Source organism: Aquila chrysaetos, chromosome Z (genome assembly GCF_900496995.4).
Source record: "Aquila chrysaetos chrysaetos chromosome Z, bAquChr1.4, whole genome shotgun sequence".
Taxonomy (NCBI): Eukaryota; Metazoa; Chordata; class Aves; order Accipitriformes; family Accipitridae; genus Aquila; species Aquila chrysaetos.
The window spans coordinates 54,873,419-54,896,838 of record NC_044030.1 but is presented as its reverse complement, the minus strand read 5'-3'; the positions used below and the strand labels follow the sequence as shown (position 1 = coordinate 54,896,838).

Sequence of the window (23,420 nt, the reverse complement as noted above, 5' to 3'; positions counted from 1 at the left end):
GGTTAATAGCCAACTTCTATTTTGTTTGATTTTGCTTAAAATAAAAAAGAATCATAAGTGGAATACAGCAGTTTTGGAAAACTGAATCTGAAAACTCCCTTAAAAACTGTACTCAGGCACCAGCCAATTTCGAAGTAAACTCCAAGCTAACCTTCAAAAAAACTATCCTCCTTCCCCACAGAGAAAAATGATGAAAGAGGGAACCTCCTGTTTAACCTAACATGATTACAGAAACTCTACCTTTCTCTCACGAGTAAAGACTAACAAAGGAGTTTCTGAGGTTTGACTGTCTTTTTGCAAATTGATAACTGATTGGGGTTACCAAAACCAAAAAATCATTCACTACTCGCCTACAGGAGGCTGGACATTCCATTATCTGAAGCAGAAAAGGTATACCAGTTTCTAAAAATCTTTGTTTGCTAAGCACAGAATTTACTTTTAAAATAAGTGGTATACTACAACTGCAGAAACATCCAACATATGGGCCCACTTCCCAATTAATTATTTGCTGGCTAAAGTGTTAAAATGTCCTTGGCTTCACCTAAGACACAAACATCCCAGCTGGTCATTATCTACCTGGAAAGGGGCCAAAGAATCTCAGCTGTCAGTACTCAACAAACATGTATGTTTTATCCCTTTTTTTTGTTTATTTACTTCACTTTCATAGAACTACAGTCAAAAGAAGGAAGTCTTATTACACAAGGAAGTGGAAAGATTTTGTATCTCTTTTATTGTTGTAATTTAGTATACCTCGAGTGCAAGTGGTAAGTAAGTGGAGTGATAAGGAACTCTTCAATATGTATTCACTGAGAACTGATTTATCCAACCTTACTGACACTGTTTTTGTTCTTCTGTGTTCCTACTTAATTCAACTGCTCCTTTGTTTTACACAGATGTGTGAAAAACCACAGAAGTCTTCAAAAGTCAGAGCTGGAACAAAGTTACTGATTGGTGATATATCTGCACGGAGTCACAAAGATTCAATAGGAAAATATTCCTCAATCAAGTGAATGTTAACAGTCAGCTTGTAATGAACTTGCAGGTCAACAGGTGGAAAGCAAATGGCTTTTCTCATTTACACATTACTTCTGCAAGAAGCCACAGGACAGCTGGGAGAAGGAACACATGTAAACAAGGCAGACCTAATGATTTCCTAATTCAAAAGAAGATATTATCTTCCCATTAATAGGTAAACTAATTGACCAAAATCCAACAGTTTCCCTTCAGTACAAGTAAACATAGGTGCCTTTCCTCACTGAATTGTCACACATTTAGGCCAGCCACTAAGTTGTCAGTTCTGCTTGATTTGTTTGGATACTGTACTCTGCGACAGCTGTCGGAAATAATACATTAGAACAGCTGTTATGGTAGTTACAAAGAGCCTGGAATTTTAATTGCAGTGGATATTAATTGTTGGGGGGCGGTGTCTTTTTTTTTAAACAAAGTTAAGAAAGAAATAGTCAAAGAATGACAGATGTCTTTAAGAGATTTGACCAATGTCTGGTAAGCAAGGTTGGTCTTTGCTTTGACTAGGTAACTTTGTGGCAATGGTCTCCACCATCTGAGGAGCAGCCATTAGTTGCTTAAGAAAAGGGGTATTAAGAAGAAAAATAGTAAGGAAGTTGCATAAATAATCCTTTTAAATTACTAGCTGTGATCTAGACAAGACCTCGCAGTGTTTTAAGAACTACTCAAAAGGAGACTCATTCTGAGACCCTTAGTAAACACCAGCTGAAAACGAAACTGTTTATCGTGGCCAAGACTTAAGCACAAATGAATAGTAAGCTTACTTTCAGCATCAGCATAGAGTAGCAAGCACAGGAGCACCACCATTGGCCTGGCTACGTGCATCATCTGACAGCGTGGCACCAGCATGCTTTTGCAGCCTTGCTCTCACTGGCTTAGAAGCCACTGCGAGTCTGTCTGGTCTGAAATTTCAGATGAAGTATTTTCAGAGCCTGTGGAACAGATAAGAAAAAGAGAAAAATACAGTTAGCAACAATAGGGCAGAGGTTTTCTGTTTTTTTCTAAGCATTCACAATTTGATACAAAACAATTTTAAAAGACAAAAGGTTAAGGGAGAAAGAAAAGGAAACATGATTCATTTCAGGCACTGGCATATACCAGGAGATTCAAGGTACCATATATGTTAGCACTGTCCCAACATATTTCTCAGAGCACGTTTTTCTACCATAATCAAGCATCTGTCACACCCTGGATCTTTTGTTGTATTCAACAGCACCTTCTGAATCACAAGAGCTGTCATTGTTAATGAAATATAATATAACACTGGAATAGTCATGTTGCAAGAAGGGAATCAAAGTGGATTCAATATCCAGAATAAAAAGTCCACTTGCAAGCAGCATACTGGGAGCTGGTGCCCTGGCATCTGGCAAGAATAACACAGCAAAATCTGCTTCATGAGGTGTTCTTAAAGCTAGACGTCAAATGTTAGCATACTGCATAGTTCAACAGCTCTCAAAGGTTAAAATTCCTGTTGTGATTTCCTGTACATATCTGAATTATGCCTAACACAAAAACAGAAATCCAGCATTGAATAAAGGGCTGAGATTCCAATTCAATCTGTCTCATCTATTATGATGCGTAATTGAATATGATATGCTGGGAGCACTGCAGCTCAAGTACCTGACTTAAAAAAGCAGGTTTTTTTCTTGTCCAAATTTACCACACCTGAGCAATAACAGAAATTAAGGAATATGAAAATATTTTTCCCTCCCTTAAGAAATGCTAAAGATATCCTGAAATAGCCTGATGTTGTCACTAAAATAACACTGAAATTTACTAATATACTGAATAACACTGCATCTCTTCCCTGATGGCCTGAGGTGTCATGGACCCACCCAGCCATAAATAATTCACCCTTATGTTGCCAATCCAGATCTACCTGAGCCACTTCAATCTTAGCAGCCTTGTCTACCTGTTGGTTGTTTTGATGTTCTTCAGTGGCCCAACTTAGGTACATGAGCATCTACATGACGAACTTTCACAACCAGGTTCTCTAGCTGGAGATGAACCTACAATCTTCTGATTGTAGGGTCTGCAACATATGAACTTTGGCAAGTCTGATACTATCTTTTCCATTAATGCACGAGTGGTTTCCATGCAGTGAAGATAAAAACCAAAAGGGCAGAGAAAAAAATTATACTGATTACCATTCCACTACATGGACCTTACAGATTTGTGGCTGGTACAAAGAGCCCATTTTACAGTGCAGTGCGATGCCCAAAGAATCTACTCAAGGAAGAACAGGTATGAGCACCAATTAGAAATCTATGGCTGTTACGAATCTCTTTTGTAAAACAATCTTTTCAATCTGCTGCTGCCATCAAAAAATACAAACCTAAGAAATCTTCATGGGCAAAATGCTGAAGGCACCAGCTCCCCACTTTCATCACTACCATCTTCATGCCAGCATTTCAAATGACAGCAAAGTCCATGAGACATCAGTCCTGTCATACTCAATTTGCATCTGTGCAAGAATATTGGAGCCAAATGCTACGTAATGATTCCAATGCTATCACAAAGATGGAGATGTATGAAATGTACTTTCAAGGAAGAGGTGATTTTCATTTTGCTTCTTCTAGACTGCACGAGTTACAAGGGAGCCCTCAACTATCTCCAAAGGCAGCTCACTTGTGGCCAAAACTTTATCTTTTCTTTGGCACACAAACTCACTAGCTGATATGTGAAGGTGAATGGCAGAAATGTGATGGGTACTAACATTTGTGTCTGAACCATAAACTACTCCCTTTAGCAGAGGAGGAATTGAAGAGGAAACAACACTGATAATTTGTAAGAGGAGCAGAGGAAGGAAAAAAAAGGTGACCATGAAGGTGCTTGTTTTACACAACGGTTTTTAATGGAGCACTGGAGATTATTTTCACACATTCCAAACACTCCCACCAAAATATTAAATGTGGTATCTAACATAAAAAATATTATTATCTGCTTCGGAAAACAAGGGGAATTTTAAAGATGTCTTGAACCTGGTATGTGTGTATGTATTTATCCTCTACAAGCTGTCTGCAAATGAAGGGATGGATCAGAAAACCTGGCAAAGAAAAGATAGAGAAGAAAAAAGGAAGGGGGGGGGGGTTAATTAAAAACCCCATTCCATTCTCCCACTCTAAATGCACATACAAGCACTTAGAAATACTGCACTCATTGTCTCTATGAAGCTGATATTCATTATCACTCAGATCATAAAAACCAAGGGCCTCTGCTTCCCTTCTGCTTCTGAGTGTCATGGCTTTAGCTAACCTGATAAACACACTAAGGTTTCCAGGAGACCCTTTGCCTATTGTTTTCTCTCTTCACCTGCTTATGCCTCCATAGCTAGCTTCTAGTATTTTAGCTCAAGTAAACAGAAGCATTTCAATAAAAATGGCGGGTGGGTCCTTTTCTTTTCAAGTGAGTTGAAGATATACTGTTAGTGGAGGCATGCAGATGATGGGTTGATAACACTAGAGACAAGAAAGCCAAGAGACAATCAGGTGCTAGCAAGGCTCTCCACACAAGTCTGCCTCAGCTTTACCTACAAAAACCCATAGCTTCAGCCAGGGACCCTGCTACTGACAATTGTACCAACTCTGAGACTGGTAATCATCTGGTATGTAGGTCTCTATGTGGCTTATTTGTGAAAACTAACATGGAGATGCAATTCCTTACAAGGACTAAATTAAATTATCAACTAAGTATTAACTTCCAAATCAAGCCACTTTCATAATTCCAACGTAAAATGTTCATCTAATGCATTATTAATTCTTAAATGAAGTAGTTTCTTCCCTTTTCTATTTCCTCCTGACAATGGTTTGTTACATCTGCAGTATGGTACCAGAGACAGTGAAAATACAAACAGCATTTGCAGCACCAGGTTATACTAGCCTCTTCCTCAGAGGGCCAAGATTTGTCTTGCAGAATTCATCCAAAGCAAGGTACTCTCTTAGCAGCCCCTGTTACAGCATTCACACTGCACCAGTGAAGAAAGATGGGGCTTCTCCTTGGTAGAAAACTGATCACTATAGCTATAGAGAGATCAATAGTCATTCAAAAAAACCTCTCTTTGTGGAAGCTTTAATAAAAGCTGGTTTTATTTTACCGTAAGTACTGTGTAACTGCTGTATTAAATAATCAAAAATTACTCTCATAACAGCTCTGAAAGAGCTAAATATACATAATTTCTTCCACAACAGCTATTTTGGTCTCTTTCCCCAGACAAACAAATTTTGATACAAAAGTGAAAACCAAAGGTAGGTAATGTATCTATCATTAGCACATATGTAAGTAAGAGGATAGATTTTCTCTGATTAGTTTTATCTATCAGTAAGATCAGTAAAAGTGGAGATGTCCAGCCCCCCAGAGTGTTCAATGCAGAGACACAAGAGAATTCTCCTCAGCGGGGGCATGTCAGATGATAGTACCAGGGCATGGGCACATATACCAATTATCCTCAAAAGGATCAACTGGGTGAACGAAACATCCAAACACTGAACTACTTCTGTGCAGTCTGTTTACTTTAGTACCAAAACTAATCTTTTAGGTGCTAACACAGTACACAGGAGATGGTCCCTGCTCCAAGACAATTAAAGTTATAGAAAATGCTTACCTGGAGGCAAATCTTAGAATGAAAAAAAAAAAAAAAAATTATTTATCTGCTTGCTTTTCCATGTCTGCATGTGCATGTAAATGCTTGATAACGCAACACAGAAATTTAGCACAGCAGGGAAGAGCTCTCAAAAGAGACCTGAACACAGACAAAGAAGAAGTCATAGCAGATGTAGGGAGCCACATGGAAAAAAAAACAGTAACTTACAAAATTTTGGAATACAGCAATGTGAATATATGAGAGCTCATTTGGGCTATTGCACAAACAGTATTTCTTGTTCAACTTTTCTGAAGTTTTAAACTGTTCAGAGATAGGATTTTAGTTCATGGTCATCTTTGGTCTGCCACAAGGACTTATGGGAAAACAACTGGGTACACTTTACATTTTTTAAAAAACAGTGTTTCTCTAAGAACAACTGGCAGGCAAAGATTGAAACAGAAGACTCTGTTGACATGCTGTTTCTACACTTCATTCATCAGATCCACAATCCAAAATTACATCCGTTCCCTAGCCACAGATTTCTAATACCATACATATTCAAGTGAAGAGGTACAAAAAAGAAATTTGAAACATTACTAGAACCAAATCAAGGAAGAAGTCCCAATACTTCACATCTTTGCATATAAACTAAGATGCCTCCTTAAAGAAGAACATAAACAGATTTCATAGACAAATCTTGGCTGCAAAAACCTGACTGACAGCTGAATTGTTACTAGAAAGAACAGGAAAAAGTGCATAAAATTAATGCTCATAAGCTGTTTAACCAAAATCAATTCAGAAATACCTCTGGGACTTTTAAAGGGAATTAAATATATTTTCCAAACCAATGAGGGAAACTGTCAGAAGTTCTACATTTAGCTTGCTCTTTTATTCATTAAACATGATAAAAGTTTTCATAGTTGACCTGCTGGAGAAGTTCAATGCTTCATTCTGGTTTTATTCTTAAAAAAGCCAAAATGCAAACACATGATTAAGGAATTTAAGACAGATGTGTTGAGTGTTCCAAAGTTTAATCTTACCAGTCCCCGGATAACAATACTCCTTAATGCTCCTCTATCATTCCTGAATTTCTCAATTGCAGTTATTCCAACATGAGTGAGCACCCACCTTGGAACAGCAAGTTTGTAATCTCAAGCAGGCCTTTGAACTACAACACTATAAAAGCACCTCTGAGTTGCAGTGGTAGGTGGAATTTTGCTTATATTAAACAACTTAATATATTCAGTCTGATTCTACATTGTAATTCTATTTTAGACTTCAGCAAGGATTCTTCTGTTATCATGCAAAACAGAAAATGGATTTTTCAATAACTGAAGAAATAAAGTAAATAGATAAATGAAATTAATTTACTGAATAAATTAATTAAATGACAGCAAAGTACATTAAAAATCACATCATAGGGTTGTTTTTCTCATGTAGAAAGTTGTTAAAAAGTTCATATTTTTTTACTTACAGAAATACTGATGTTCACATGTAATCTTAAACCATACACAGAAAACCCTGCCTAGCCTGATCTTTATACAGCTTCACTCACATTCTAAATCATGAACTAAGATACCAATTTGTAAGTTGTCACATATTTCAGTGCTTACAAACTTCTGCCATCTTAGTCACTTCTGCAGATTATAAGAACTTTTCTTATTGATGGTGCAGAAACAATTCACTAGAGCATTCTGCATTCTTAACTCTGTGATGAAACATCTTCTACTAAGACTGACTTCTTGCCTGAAAAACATGAACTCTGCCAGTACCCCAGTCTTGACTCCTGTCACCCAAGAACCCTGTCAATTACTTAGCTATAGTTACCCTGAAATAGCCAGCTCTGACTTTCTCCATACAAGAAATTAAAGAAAGAAAATTCTTCTCTGACTCTCATTCAAAAAAAAAAAAAAAAAGAAAAGGAAAAGAAAAAATAAAGACAGAAAGACAGGAAGACAGAAAGAAAGAAAGAGGGAAGGAGGGAAAGAAAGCAGCAGCTAAAGAAAATGAGCTATAATAAATATCTTGGCTAATCTGCATTATTATACTCTTTCTCCAACCACAGAAAAGAAACAGCGTGAAATCCACAAGAAGGTTTGTAGAATATCTATTTTTCTTCATTTAGAAGAGGTAAACACTAGCCTATAAAATAGCAAATCTAACTTTTATCAACAGGCCTGTACTCGGCACTAGTGAGGCTGCACCTTGAGTACTGTTTTCAGTTTTGGGCCCCTCACTACAAGACAGACATTGAGGTGCTGGAGTGTGTCCAAAGAAGAGCAACAAAGCTGGTGAAGGGTCTAGAGCACAAGTCTTACGAGGAGCAGCTGAGGGAACTGGGGTTGTTTAGCCTGGAGAAAAGGAGGCTGAGGGGAGACCTTATCACTCTTTACAACTACCTGACAGGAGGCTGTAGCGAGGTGGGTGTTGGTCTCTTCTCCCAAGTAACAAGCGATAGGACAAGATGAAATGGCTCAAGTTGTGCCAGGGAATGTTTAAATTGTATAATAGGAAAATTTCTTCACCGGAACTGTTATTAAGCATTGGAACAGGCTGCCCACGGAAGTGGTTGAGTCACCATCCCTCGAGGTATTTAAAAGATGTGTAGATGTGGTGCTTAGGTACCCAATTTAGTGGTGGACTTGGCAGTGTTAGGTTTACGGTTGGACTCGATGATATTAAAGGTCTTTTCCAACCTAAATGATTCTATGATTCTATTAATTCTTTACTTCCGAAGTCTGGCTTAAGAAAAAATACAATTACTGTTTTTATGCAAAAACACTTACAGACCAAATTTTGCCTTTGTCTTTTGTCTCAAAAGAACAAAAAGCGAAGAGCAAATCACCTGTACTAGGCTATTTGCCACAGACAGTTTGTTAAAGTCTTCTTTTGTTGTCTATTGCATTAGTTGAACAACACTGGATCTGTGCGACTACCACCTTTTAGGCTAGGCTAAACCTATGAGCACATGAGCCACATACCAAAATGTTCATTAAGCCATTGGGCCACATACCACATACTTATCAGACACTCCTGGGAAAAGGGGCTCCAAAACCAGCTTCCAAGCAGATGCTCCCAGCAGTCGTATGGAAAAGCACCATTCCTAAGGAGAACAGCTAGACTGCATGATGAGCAGCTGAGTTCTGGGACCACAGTTACTGTCAGAGTCAGCACCTTTCAGTGGCTTGCTTCCTCCCAGAGCTAGGTATTTGGATAACCTAGCAATGAGAATGATCCTACACCTCCACTCCTATGCACATGACATAGGCTTGCTAACATTGCTTATATCTAAAGAGCCACCTCTGTTTCACAAGAATTTTGCCTCTTCTGTGTTTTTTCAGCATGGAAATTGTGAAACATTCAGGTTGGCCCTCACCTTTAGGATCAGGTGTGGCTGAAGCATACTGGGTACTGCAGAGACTAAAATAAAGCTAGAAATATGTTTGCAAGTCTGGAGCTAACAGGTCAAATCTGATCTCAACATTGCAAGGCATCTTTTCTCTATTATATTACTCTGCAATTTCTTCGTTTATGACTTTTCTTTTTCCTTTTCACTTTATAGTTTTGTTTCAGTACTATCCAATATACTTGTTGCCTAATCAGATTGAAGCATGACTGACTGAGACAGTGAATTTGCAGTACACACAGGACAGTAATCCAGCTGCAGCTAGTTTAGCCTGACTGCACTTTATTATAACGTTGCTGATGGCAATACAATCGTATTAGAGGAAGAGATGGGGAGCTGAAATGGTTATTTTTCAAAAGTAGTTGGCATTATAAAATGATTTGATAATAAAGTACAAAAACTTCCTGAAGCAATAAAAAGGTCTATGCATTTCCCATACCAAGATACAGCATGAGGGCACACAGTTGTCCACCATTCCTCTTGGAAAAAAGATGAGAACTACAAAATCTCTTTGTAACATACAATACTTTTTATTACACTCAAAGAAAAAGTAAAAGCAATGTTATGAACTCTGAAAAAGAGTTAAAAGTCAACAAAAGCCTACAGATATTTTATTGTTGGAAGCTTCCTTCTTAAGGAAAGCACCACTTGGTACACTTCTAGATACCAAACTAATGTCGTAATGTTGACAAGCTGGTTTTGATACCAAATAAAATTGTAAAATCATCAGCAGGGCCAGACAACATGGTTCAAAATGCTCTTTTCTTTACAGACTGCCTTAAAAACTGTATCTTTATCTGTAATTAGTAGAAATTAGTGGCTTAGAATAGCCACTTAAAGTGGCCCTTCGGGTGCTTCATAGAACCTACACCTCAACCCTCTTCAAATGGAGAGCGAGAAGCAGAAAAGTTATATCCCCACAGACCTCTTGCAGTTGATTTGGTGAAAGCAAACTGAGAACAACAAAAGATTTCCATCATAAAACCTATTACTCTTTTAACAATCTAACAATCGGAGATTGTGCAAAGCATTAATCAGTACACATGCAGTCATTTCTCATTTTTGAGGTTAAGATTTTCTCTGTGCTTTGAAGTGGTGCAGCTTCTATACACAGAGCTTTCATTCACATGGTTTTGTCCAGGGAACTTGGCACTCAAATGTCTTAGCTACAAGAATGTGCTAATAAAAAGAAATCCCTGTTAGACTGGTGGTTCATCCTCTTACAACTCTGTTATAGGCTGCTAGAATAGACTAAAATGCATTCTGTATATGCTATATATTCTTCACTGGTTTTACATCCTTCTCAGGAAACATTTCAGCAAGTAGTTTTCAAGTCTAAGTCCTGTGACAGCTTCTCAAGCACTCGTCTTTTTGGGCTGATATTAAAGAAAAACTAAATGTGACTTTACTTTCTTCCAAACATGCTGGCCTTAGCAACAAAGTAATAATTTTTAACATAATTGTCAATTGCATATTGACATTGTGTAATCTTCAGCTTCTTTTGTAGTCTCTTTTGGTCAGTTCTCAGTAAGAAAGCCAGAATATGCGCTACCCACCAAAATGAACACTATTTTCATTAAGGGTAAGAGAAAGAATAAATTTGAACTGTAGTGTATACAGCTATGGAAATATTGCTGTAACATAGATACATTGTGACATGGACAGGGTATGTGTGTCCACAACAATATTATACAGGTGATGGCATATTTAGCAACTGTTTTCCTCCCCATATACTGAAGTAGTTCCATCCTGCTAAAGAACTTGCTACATACTATTGGTTTACATATATACTCAATCACCTCTCTCCCGAGTTAAGAACATGACTTAGTTTCTGAAAGAGGCAATTGTTGTATCTTCTTTCTTAAATCAGCACGATAAATCAGAGAAAAAAATATTACAAAAGATTATATTGGTGAATAATCAAACTGCAGGCACCATTGTCTTCTAAATGAACCATCAAAAGGCATAAGAAAGAAACCAGACTGAAGATAGGACACAAAACGGAGGTTATTATCCTAATTATGTTTGTCACCTTTTATAAAAAATACATAGCTGAGACAACACAAAAGATAGTGGTTTAGATTAGAGCACTCTGTCATTCAGAGTTTCAGAGTCTTTGATAATCTGAGCATCAGAAGGAATAAAAAAATACAGATATAAGACAAAGCCATGCATTTAATGACCAGCGAAGCACAACATCTGCAGAGCAAAAAAGTTTAAGAACATACACACGTGCACACACAAACACACACAAACACACACAACCACAAAAAGGACAGATTGGTAGAGTTCAAATTTGTATCAAAAGGTAGAACAGACAACCTATCTGCCTTTCAGACACATGCCTCATTCACAAAGACTTCCAGGACTACTTCTTTCTGCTTTTTCATTTCTACCTGGAAAGAAATAGTCTGAAAACATACTGCTGTGACATTCAAACTAAAGAAAGAACCTAACCTTCAACTACACATTTCTTTCTACCTAGCCAGAACTAATGAAATATTAAGAGTTCACGTAGGTGGTTATCAAAAAACATTTTAGAATTTTACACTGGTGCTTTGTACCAGATAACAAAGTACAAAATACCATATACTGTGATCACAAAAGCCAGTATCCTGTAAGAGTACACAGTAACTTTAAGTCTTCAGACAGTCCCATTAAAATATTTCAAAACTTTCAAAGGCTCAGCTTTCATTAATTCTCTCATCAGAACATGAAATAAAACTATTTATAATACTTGGAGGAAACGTGCTGTGTAATTTTATGGAATTCTCTGTATTAGCACTCTTAGCTTCCATGTCACCACAACACTGCTTCCCAAACACAGGCAGGTAAAAGTTACTGTGCTCCCTCTCCAGAAACATGCCACCCACTGGAGAGAAATACTCAAATTCCACACAATGCACTGTCTCAACAGCCACAATGTTGTGGCTGCTAATCTTTTGAGGAAACTCCAAAGCTGTGCACATTACACTATGAAAGAGGGCTGTAAATGGCAGTTGTTACTCAGGACTCAACCATTCCTGCTGGAGTGTTAGCACTGTCCCACAGAGATAAAATCTCAACAGAAAATTTTTGGGGGAGCTGCAAATAATGATACTTTAGAATTTTTTTTTTTTTTTTTTAATAAAAGCATAATCTAGAAAGACAATTCCTCTTTCGGCTTCCTTTACTCAGTCATTTCTTTTACTGAAGAATCTGCCCAGATGCAGGAAAGCTTATTTATTTATTTTTAAATGAATGCATTCTGCTTATTTATAACAATAACAAAGCATCTATTTTTTCAATATTTCTAAAGTATAGAAGATGAGTCTAGAAGTTCTACATGGAACACTCCAATACACCTTGTGGGAGTTTCATCTTCCACAACAGAAATGCTTGAGCAACTAATCATAACCTGGTAAAGTTTCTGCAGCATTTCTATTATAACCATTATGTCTCTGGATGTGTGTGCTCTCCCAGGAGTATTGTTCTGGATTGATTAGCATCTTTATAATAAAATGCTCAATTACAGCTTTGAAATAGGTAATTATAAAGGGAGTACGTATTTTCCAGTTAGGGATTTTGTTTTGATTTCTTTTAATTATCAGTGCATGAAAGGCAGCTGTAGAAGTTCTGACTGCACTGTCGCCTCTTTGGAAAGAAACTATGTTTTGTGGCTCTCACTGTGCATAAGCTAAATTGAATTTCTAGTTATGACTAGTATGGGAGTTTTATTTTCAACTGTCAGGGTGTGCAGCCAGCTGTAACCAATTTTTCAATATTTTGCAAAGCCTCATTTGAAGCATACAGTTGCAAATGACTTAGGCACCTTGTCGTTAGTCAACAGAAAACTTTTTCAAAACACTTTCCAACTCTCCTTCTTTGGTGTAAAAGAAAAAAAAGTGTAAAGAAAGCTACACAATATGGATTTTCTGCATAACTTTAGCAGCATATGTAAAAAGGGCAAGCAAATTTTGGGGGCGTGTCTAAGTTTGGGATAATGTTTCAGACTCTCTTATGTATGTTACTGTATGAAGACAGCTGCATCATCCTAATGTTGTTAAAACCAATTTCTGCCAAGAAAAGCGACTCATTTTTCCTGAGGGTTAACAGCAACTGAGGGGGTGGGGAAAGTGCTTTTGATTTCAAGGGCCAGAAGTCAGGAGAAAAAACTATAAATATTTCCTTTCCTTTGTACTCTGCATGATGCAGCACGCTGTCAATTTTAAGAGGTTTTCTACTGAAGAAACTTACTCAGCTGTCAAGATGATGTGTTAGTTTGTTTGCTTCCTCACCTCAGGTGCTAGAGGTGTTCACTATTGACAGGAGAATTATGTATTTATGTACTTATTTATTTTTAAATTAGAATAACAGAAACGATTGGATTAAGTGAAAAAATGTAAGGATGTATATTCCAAGTCTCTAAGCCCTTGATATCCAGAACCAGAATTCCTCGTCCCTAATCTCTATCACATAATAGATCCATCACTGCTGCCAGCACAAGGTTGAAGATGCTTGTATAAACAGATACATGCAGGTCACTGGTTAAAAGACAAGGGGAAGAAAAAAGTAGATATGGTTTGTGTCTTAAAAACAACATAAAATCCAAAAAGGTGATCTTGTTCATGTACCTGTAGATGAGTTTATCATGTTTTTCAATGTCCACAGTGTGCACACTGTTACCTTTGCCTACACTAGAAAGTCATTTTCTAGTTATTAGAATTGTGGAACCCAGGACTACCCCCACATATCATATGACTATTGCCTCTTCATTTTTTAAGGACTCTGGAACCAAAAATAAATAATTTGCTTCAAGCATTATTTTTATTTTTTGCAAGTAATCTCCTTTAAGTATCAAATAAATACGAATCACTATTTTTACATTTTAGCTAAGTCACCTCTTCTTTTTCATGTTTGTTTGGTTTTTTTTCTTTTTAGCATGTCTAAAAAGCCCAGAATATAAGAAGTCCAGATACATTAATTTGGTCATGTCACAACTATTGTACTACCACAAAGACACTTCCACATCAAACAATTTTATTGGAAATTGTGTAGTGGAAGCCCCAAACTTCCAATCCAAACTTCCACTAATCTTTGTGCCAGAGACTGCTTGGGATCTAGGACGAAGATGTATCATTTATTGAAGTACTGAAACTTACAATGAATTTTGGAGGACGGCTTGAATTTATCTATACAGAGTTCACTCTCCGTCTTGTCTGTGGATTCAGGAATGTATTGGAAAGTATTGGTGTAATTTGTTCATTATTTGTGTAAACCATTTGTTCATTTTCATCTATAAACCTGCCTTTATTTCCGCAGTTGAGATCTCAAACAAGCACATCTATTCGATAGTCCAAACAACCGTTTGATCTGGAATTGAACTTAGTATCCAGCAACAGATAAATGCTAACTGAAATGCAAGCCTTTCTCAAATGAGTTCCAACAAATGTTCTGCTATCTGCTTTTTTCTAATCCTCTCCCAACAGGTGGAGAGAAGACTTCCTGAAGTTCCTTGAGGGGAAAAAAAAAAATAATCTTATGCTGATACCTAATCGTCACACTTAAAATCAATTTGTACAATGGAAATCCAGATCACTGCACAGCATTGCCACTGGAATAAATTTACAAATGTGAAATTTCATTCACAAACTCATTAGAGAAAGTTTAAAGCAACACATCATGATCAAATGGATTACAGTAATTCCTACAGTCCTGGCTCTCACATAGAAATCGTTGGTATACAGTATTATTACTCACACTCCCAGTTCTCTACATATTATTTAAATTACTTAAATTCTATCATACTTTCAATGTCTTATAACAGTTTTATTACAGAGGTATAGTTAAAAAAAAATAATCTGCTGACACACTGTCCTGCTTCACATTTTTTCTCTTATGTACTCTTCTGACTATGTAATCATTGCTGTCACCCTCAGTGGTTCCACCTTTTCCTCACAGTGATACCCAAGAGGCCTTAAATAATGAAGTCCCTTGGAAATTAGGTACATTTAAAAACACATCATAGAAAAGAGGGAACGGAGGACTGTGAAATTATGTTGGAAGTAATGTATATGTTAGAGGGTAAAATATCAGCATACAGAACAAGTATGCTACTTTTCTGCAGTAATATCCAACTGCACACACATACAATAGTGCCCACTCCTGTGCCATCACTTTGCAGTTAGTCAGTAGAAGAGAAGTGAATTACAGCTCTGCATATTGGATCTGCAATGAAACAAATCAAGAGCAAACACTACATGCATAAATACTCTCCTGAAAAGGGATTCTTTTCTGACTCTGTACCATAGACATAATATTAGACCCTGATCCTAACTGAATCTAAGATAGCAAATATTCCACTTAGACACAGCAAGGCCAGTAAACGTGAAAACAAACTGTAATGTTTAAGTAGCTGAGGTGAATGGACTGATCCCCCCACTGCCTCACAGGAGGCAAGTTCCCTAGATCCCGAGCGATGTTTGCAGCTCTTCACATTAAAAAACCACCACCTTTAAGCAGACAAAGGCATGGCAACATCCTACTAAGTACTAAAACACTACAGTCACTTCTCTTCAAAATGGATCTGTAAGGGAGTTCTTATTTCCCCCACCTGAAAACACCTGCATGTCCACTCTGCAATGGGGTGTCAGTCCTCACCACACCTATACACAACACATCTATACTGCAAGAAGTTGGAATTATCAGACTGACTAATTATCAGTCAGACTTTTGACAACAGAACCTATTTGACTGACTCATGCTTTTTTTCCTGACATTCTTGCAGACCTTTTAATATGAAAAAAAATAGATCTATTAGCAAGGCTTTCTCCTGTCATGGTGCAGGCACACAAATTCAATCAGCTCTTCTAATGAACTGGGAACTGAGAAGGCAACTTTATCTTTTCCTTAAGGTGATTTCAGCATGTCTCTTTTGAGTCAGACACTAGATCAGAATTTTTCTGACGCCTAGAGTATGTATGTGGTGAGGCTGTATTTTTACACATAGATATATTTACCTACATAGATGTATTTATATAGATATGTAGCTATATTTGTACCTCCTTAAATCAGCAGAATAAAATTAAAAAGCAACTACGAAAAAGATATTTGTTTCAAGGTCAAAACCTTTTAGATCACTTAGTCATAGAAGAATCACTGGTTTATTATTCAACTTACTTGAAGTGTGAATGACAGGCCATGATGCAGATTGCCCTGCTAGCGCTGCTCACTCTTTCTCAGAGAAATTATCTGCAGTTTACAATACTCACTGCCCAAACCTGACATGATGAAAAAGGCAGACATAAAGCTAAATTTAAAAGATATATTACATGTTTTTCAAACAAGGAAAATTACAGTGTACTGAATCTGGCAAATATTACCTCTTACCCGTTGTGCCTGCTTTTGTTAGCAGTTCTTTCTGGAGGATTCTCCAGAGTGCTCCTACTATGTTCTTGTTCCAAAGAACCTAAATGGTTGAATTTTTATCAGCAGACTGTGACATGACAGCAGATGGGATATACAAGCAATGGAAATGATGTGTATAGAAACATATATGTTTACTTACATTATATTTAACAATTATCCTAAAAATGCTATTGGAAAACTGTAAGGTGTACACGTCATTTATTTTATATATATAATAAACACATTTAAGATAAACATTTATTCATACACATTATATATTTTCTATATATCAAATAACTAAATAAATGTATTATTTATCTATATTTATTATATAAAAAAGAACTAAATAAATATGCACCTTATAGTATTACATTAGACTTCTTAGGATAATTATTAAATATGTTGCGCAGGAATGTTGATACCTCCATTGGATAACGGCTCTACTCCCAGCTCATTTAATGCTTATGATCCTTCCTAGTTTTTTGTATGCTCCTTCCTACAGATGAATGTAAAAGCACATAGGTTCCCTAGCCTGTGAAAAACTGTTCAGACATGTTCCCTTTCTTAATACCTATACCCTTTGCAATCAAACCAGGAAAAGCCTCCAAAACCATGCAAGTGACCTAAAGTCATATAAATATTCTCTTTCTAATTGGGAGGAGGAAAAACTTTCTTAATTTTAACTTCATCAGTGGAAGGTATTGTAAGAAATAGGTGTTACTACCACTTGTAAAAATAATGAGATAAGTCTCATTTGAAATGTCTGGAATGGTAGCGAAAGTTCTATACCTCTTTTTCATTCTGTTTAGGTCATTATTCAGATAACAGATCTTGGACAATGCAGTTCCATAAGAAGTAGAAATTCACTCCTAGATCTAAACTGGCACAAATATCAAACAACCTAAGAAGTCCTTTATAAGAATTAAAGATGAAATTGCAAAATATTTCTACATTTAGAAAGGACGCATTGAATACAGAGAGCATGAAGCAATATAATTACCTGTAAAATCCAAAAGGCTGCTCATTCAACTTTCTAAAATTGTTTTATTGATATCTTCTAAAATATTAATATTAAAGTAATAATACTTATAATTAATTGTAATAATTTATATTGAAAATATTAAAACAGTAATAAAATTGGTAATGGATCTCAGCATATCTTTCTGACAACAGACAGACAAATTTTAATACATTTGGGCATTTCCCTGATTTTATTATTGTTAAAGCGGTAATGATGCAGCAGGAATAATCTGGAGTAAATATAAATGCCTTGGAAATAAACTAGGCTGTGAAGAACACAGGTTCACTCTAACAATCATATATCATAGAACCAAAGGAAAGATGGTCTCTTGATTTAAGAGTTTCTTTCAATCTTGCTGTGATTATATCTGCATTAAAAGCCAAAACATCCTTGTTCCCCAAAATACAAACTCATACTGTAATGACAAGGATGGAAAACTTGAAATAATTAAAACTTGAAATCATACTGCGTTTTGTCAGTATTCTGACTGTAACATAAATAAAGTAGAAAGGAAAATTCCATTTTAATGACCACGTGATATAATGAAAAAGCATGTGCAGAACAGAATGGGAAGCACTGAGTATCATTATTGGTAAAACTCAGTGGTTACTCATGGAACTTATTTTAAACATATGTTTTTTCATATTTTTTCTAAAAATAAGAGCCTGCACGGAACTCAGAAAAATTAGGAAAAAAAACCCCAAACTGTGGCAAATACACACAAGCTTATCTTTTTGTAGCAAACAAAACTAGAAATCCACAATTCATAAAGCATAAAATGAAATGGGTTGAAAGACTGCGTTCTGCCGATTGTCTATTCTAGAACAACACTTTACCGTAAAACATGATCTTGAGGATTGGTTAAATCATGGAAGCTTTCAATGGTTATTACACAGTGGCTTCAGTTTATCCATTATTCTGAAGAATATAGATAAGAAAATTCTGAGTGCAAAATACAGTGAATAAGGCAATGCTCTAAAAGCATAGGATACAGCAAGGTCTTTCATATAAGTATTTTTACCATAGTACCCAATCATTTATAAAAGCTAAAAGTTAAAAATGAGCTTTGCTTAATTTAGTTTTAAGTCAATATTTGTGGCTGATAAATAGCTAGTTTCTCTGACTGTGTCCTCCCTCTGTAAAATAGAAAGGAACAGTGCTATCTTTGCAAACTTAAAAGGCTTTATTTAGTTTATAGCAAAGAAAAAGAGCAAGAATGATTGCCTCTCCCCCCCAAAAAATACCCTCCAGTAGATTCAGTAATTCAGAACAGTTCACAATTTAATGTCACTGTTAGTCTTAGATTGGGAGAACATAATAACTTTTTCAAAAATGAAAAAGCTTTATCTTGACATTTTCTTAATTAAAGTTTCCTCAGTTTTTATTTAACATGTCCAAAAATTTATTTAAAGTTAGAAAGCTAAAGTAACAATCAAAATCAAACTAAAATAGTCTGTCTGGTGTCAAATGATGTTTCTTCTCACCTGAGGTGTAAATGGCTTCAACTTCCTGGTTTGGCAGAAATAAAATTGCTTCAGAAGTGCTAATGAACTAAAAAATCTACTACTTACACATAGTTATGGCACAGTTAACCACAAACATTGAGATTATTGGGGAAAAGAGGATGAAGGATGGCATATATAAACCTTTAATACAGCTGGACAACCAGAATGGCACATTTAAAAAAAAAAAAAAAAAAGAATTTCAAATATGTGTTGTCACGTTTAACACTGAATTGTTGCATTTCCTGATGAAAGCGAATACTTGCCCAACACAAGAAGGCAACAAAAGTAGCCTTTTAGGAGCACGGACAAGAGCCTCCTAGTAGGATGTTTGTCTTTCAATCCTGTCACCTCTTACCTTTCCTTATATTTCAACATTTCTGGTAAGATTAACTTTCAATGGGAAATTTATAATATTCACATGGAAATGTAAAATTTGTCTTTGGCAGAGAAAGCTGATTTTTTAAGAAGGACATATGAGATTTCTGTAAGTATGATTTTCTGGCTTGACTACTACTAGATAAATAATGTTTCTTTTTTAAGAGGGATAGAGATTTTCCTACAGTGAAATACAATTTCAGACAAACTACACATCACTTTGGTACAGCATGAGAAGATCTTTACTCTCCTGTTTGGTTTTGCCTTCATTCCATCCAACTTTGATACTTAAAAATCTCTTGACTCACCGTGCAACAGATCTTTCTTATTACAGAACATTTTCATGCCATAATCCTAACTACAGATACAGAATTGTGTCTTATACATCACAGTTCCCCCTGCACGAAAACCTGGAACACGCACACTCACTTATAAGGTTGTGAAGCAAGAAAATATCATTTCTTTCTTTGCTCCTCTCAGAACCTGCAGCATGGTCAGCTACCAAGTCAGAAAACTATTTACCAAAGAAACTTAGCAGACTAGATCTTCCCTACTTTTTAAGCAGAAAGGTATTACAAAGAACTGGAACAAAAGTAAGTGATGCTAGAGATTAATTTTCTAGGGACTGGAAGTGACAATAAAAGCAAAGGTAATATCTTTAGCCCTTTGTCCAAGGAAAGGTGGAACACATACATGCACAGACGTTAAAAATATTTCCCCTAATACTGTGTGAGACATATGGTGCGTAAAGCCCAAGCACAGTGTTCTCAAATTACAAGTACCAGCATCAACCTATGTGTCTAAAACACTATAACTTTCTTGCTTTCTGACAGCTACAGAACAATTATGTAAATCCTAAAAGAAATTATCAGGACATTATAGTTGTCTCATTTGCACTTGTTGTACAAAGAAGTCAACACAAAACAAGCATGTCACCTCTTACTTCTCTTGAAGAAAAATTCCTAAAACTGGTATGTGCATTCCTTGACTTGTTCTAGCAATTTGCTGCCCTATTTTCTATTCTATGTACAGCATTGTTTGGTAAGTTTTTGAAGGAAATTGTTGATTTATTCCTCTGACAAATACCACTAAGACATCTTGATACTATTTTACTCAGAAGAATACCTAACCCTAATGGGTAATTAATTGACTATGTGTAACTATTTGCAACAGAGACTTGGTATTGTCTTAACTTTCACACCAATCTAAGACCAGGCAAACTGCATGTGAACAGCTAACACTGTGATTTGGCAATAACTTTAACATTCAGTTTGATTTTTTTTTTCTTTTAAGAAACTATGCAACTGAACTTTGTAGCTATGCATACCAAGAAGTCCAAGCTGATTGGGGAAGACATGATGAATCAGTCACCAGCTGTGAAAAAGAATGTCAGACTTAGTCTAGCTGAGTTAAAGTCAGAAGAAAGCCCACTGAGTAAAAAGCACTACACTGGTTTCAAACCATATTTTACACAGAAAGAAACCAGTTGAAAAAGAAACTGGTAAGACTCAGTGTAAGAGGTTTTTCCTGCTAGTAGAGTATGGTGAGCTAGAAAATAGGTTAAAATCGTGGCTTTTCAACCAGGATACTACATACACGTCAAGAGGATTTCTCCTCTGACCACTGCAAGTTTCTGAGAATTACAGCAAATGGAAGGTTGAGTCAAAACAGCTATTTCTGAATCACCTCGCTAGTTCCAAATCATGAGGCTATACAAGGTCAGCCAAGCAGTTCCAGGATCCCTTACAGAATTAATGGTAGTAACTCTAACATTATCTTCTGAAAAAAAAAATAAAATTAAAAAAAACCAACAACAAACAAACACCACACACACACACACACAAACACCTGTAGCATTCAATTCTTAATTAGGCAATTAAAAGTTGGGTGTACTCTGGAAGACATGAGGTATCTAGACTTCTAGAATTTACTGCTGCAGGTGGCTGGCATTTCTCCCCCTTTAGTTGCGTTCCAAAACTTTGCACAGTAATACAAATCCTATTATTTCCAAAATAGTATTTTCTTAATCTTCTGTGATGTAGTTTACATGATTGATAAAGAAGAATAATGATCTACAGACCCTGATAATACTGAATATCTGTTTAAGAACAGCTGTTCACAGTATTAAGACTGTTACATTTACAGCCCTCCTTATTTTACTACCTTTTCCTCTTTATTATACAGAGAAAACTTTTTCTCATTAGTGTTCAAATGTGCAGCCATTTTTCCTTATTGAAAATAGTCTAAGTTGTTATATTTTATAGTTTTGGCAACCATACAATCCCCTCCCTGCATGCTCACGTAATCCTCATTCAAATTGTTGCAGAACAAGCCAAATTATCATCTAGACTAAAAGGCCAAGTTATGTAATATGTGAAAGCCTGCAAATCACCATGACCTAATGGTGAAAGAGCACAATCAAGATCCTTCAGTAATGCTCCTACTGCTAGCCACAACTTCAGTCAACCCTCATATACTATTCCAGTATTTTATGTGCAAGGCAATTTTAAATGTTCTCAAATATTCTTTGTCCCTCTCATTCTGAATATATGAGAACACACACACACACACACAGCCTACAAAGTATCATTCGAAGTCCATGAAAGCTTCCTTTTGACTGTAAAACAGCTGAATTATTTCAGCCACAATCTAGCACATCACCTACTGAAATTTAAGAACAAGAGTATTCCCATTCATTTAAGCAAAAGTATTGGTGCCATAAAGTTAAACGAGTGTCGAAACGTTTTGTTCCCATAGCAGCACTCTAACAGTCTAGTCACTGTGCAACCAAGGGAATCTTTTGTATATGCATTAATGGTTTAAAAGGACAACCCACAAACACATACAAACAGGCATATATTTTACAAATATCAGGCCTGTTTTTTTCAACACAACATTGCTTACTTTGCAGCAGCTAATAGATATTTCAGAAAACAAAATATGAAAAAAACTTTTTAGTAGATTTTCAAACATGGAACTTGGTCTTCCTTTTCAAACCAAAATATGCTGCTTTGTTTGAATGGGATTTAATGCTAGTACCATCTGACAGGTTTCTAAAATCACAATTTTTTCTGTATGCTGTCGTGTTTGAAAAGCATGTGTACTTTTCATGCATGCTTTCAGTCTGCGTGTTTCATATCCGAAAGTTTGCACTTCTCATCCTCATTTTTGTTGTGATCATGTTTCAAAATCTTTTTGGCATTTATCTTCAAGTATGCACTGACACAAAACAAAGCTCAAAGGTGCCTGCCATAACCAATGCAATGATATAATTAGTCTTCAAAATCCATGTAAAATCCTATAATTCTGCATTCAGAATATGCCTTACTTAAACTTACATTGAATCTAGCAGTAGCTAAACATGAGAGACAAAAAAATATTGCCTCTTCAGAGATGTAAAGCAAAAGTTTGCACACTAGGTTTGCAGTGATAAGCAGTAAGGTGCTGACAGACGGAAAGGTGGTTAATTGTTGCTATCTCACAGGATATACTTTAAGGTGAGATTTACATCATGAACTGTGAGAATGACTTATTATTTACTGTCAGTAAAGAAGAGCAACTTCTCTCTAAATAGAAAGATTCACTCTTACTCGCTCTACCTTTGACTTCAAAAGCTGGTTCTTCTAGCTAGGGAGACATTTCCAAACCACTATAGCAAAGCCTGGTGGTCCCAAGCCACACAAGAAACTACAAATCCTTTTGTTGAATCTTCTGATAGCAGTTTGGAAAAAAAGGCATTAGCATGGAAAAACAATTATGTTACCACTCGCAGGTTCAAACAACTGCCGTCCATAAATATATATACACTTCTAGATATATATATGGACACATAACATATATCTACAACCCTTGTAAAATAAAAATGTATAAACTGATTCCTAAAGGTTTGCTTCTTCAGATTACATTATGCTTCAATGACTAAGAACAGTGTTGTCCTGGTTTCAGCTAGGATAGAGTTAATTTTCTTTCTAGTAGCTGGTATAGTGCTATGTTTTGGGTTCAGTATGAGAAGAACGTTGATAACACACTGATGTTTTCAGTTGTTGCTAAGTAGTGTTTAGAGTAAGGCAAGGATTTTTTTAGCTTCTCATGCCCAGCCAGCAAGAAGGCTGGAGGGGCACA

General features: G+C 36.2%; 1 protein-coding gene across 32 annotated transcripts in view; it reads right to left on the bottom strand.

The window, feature by feature from the left end:
- PTPRD (protein tyrosine phosphatase receptor type D) overlaps positions 1-23,420 on the bottom strand; it is a 1,286,084-nt gene that overhangs the window by 292,238 nt on the left and 970,426 nt on the right. For all 32 annotated transcript variants that reach the window (XM_041120674.1, XM_041120677.1, XM_041120678.1 and 29 more), the window contains one exon: positions 1,791-1,958. In XM_041120674.1, the coding sequence (XP_040976608.1) occupies positions 1,791-1,875 (85 nt within the window). In that variant the 5' untranslated portion in view covers positions 1,876-1,958. The remainder of the gene's footprint in view (positions 1-1,790; positions 1,959-23,420) is intronic.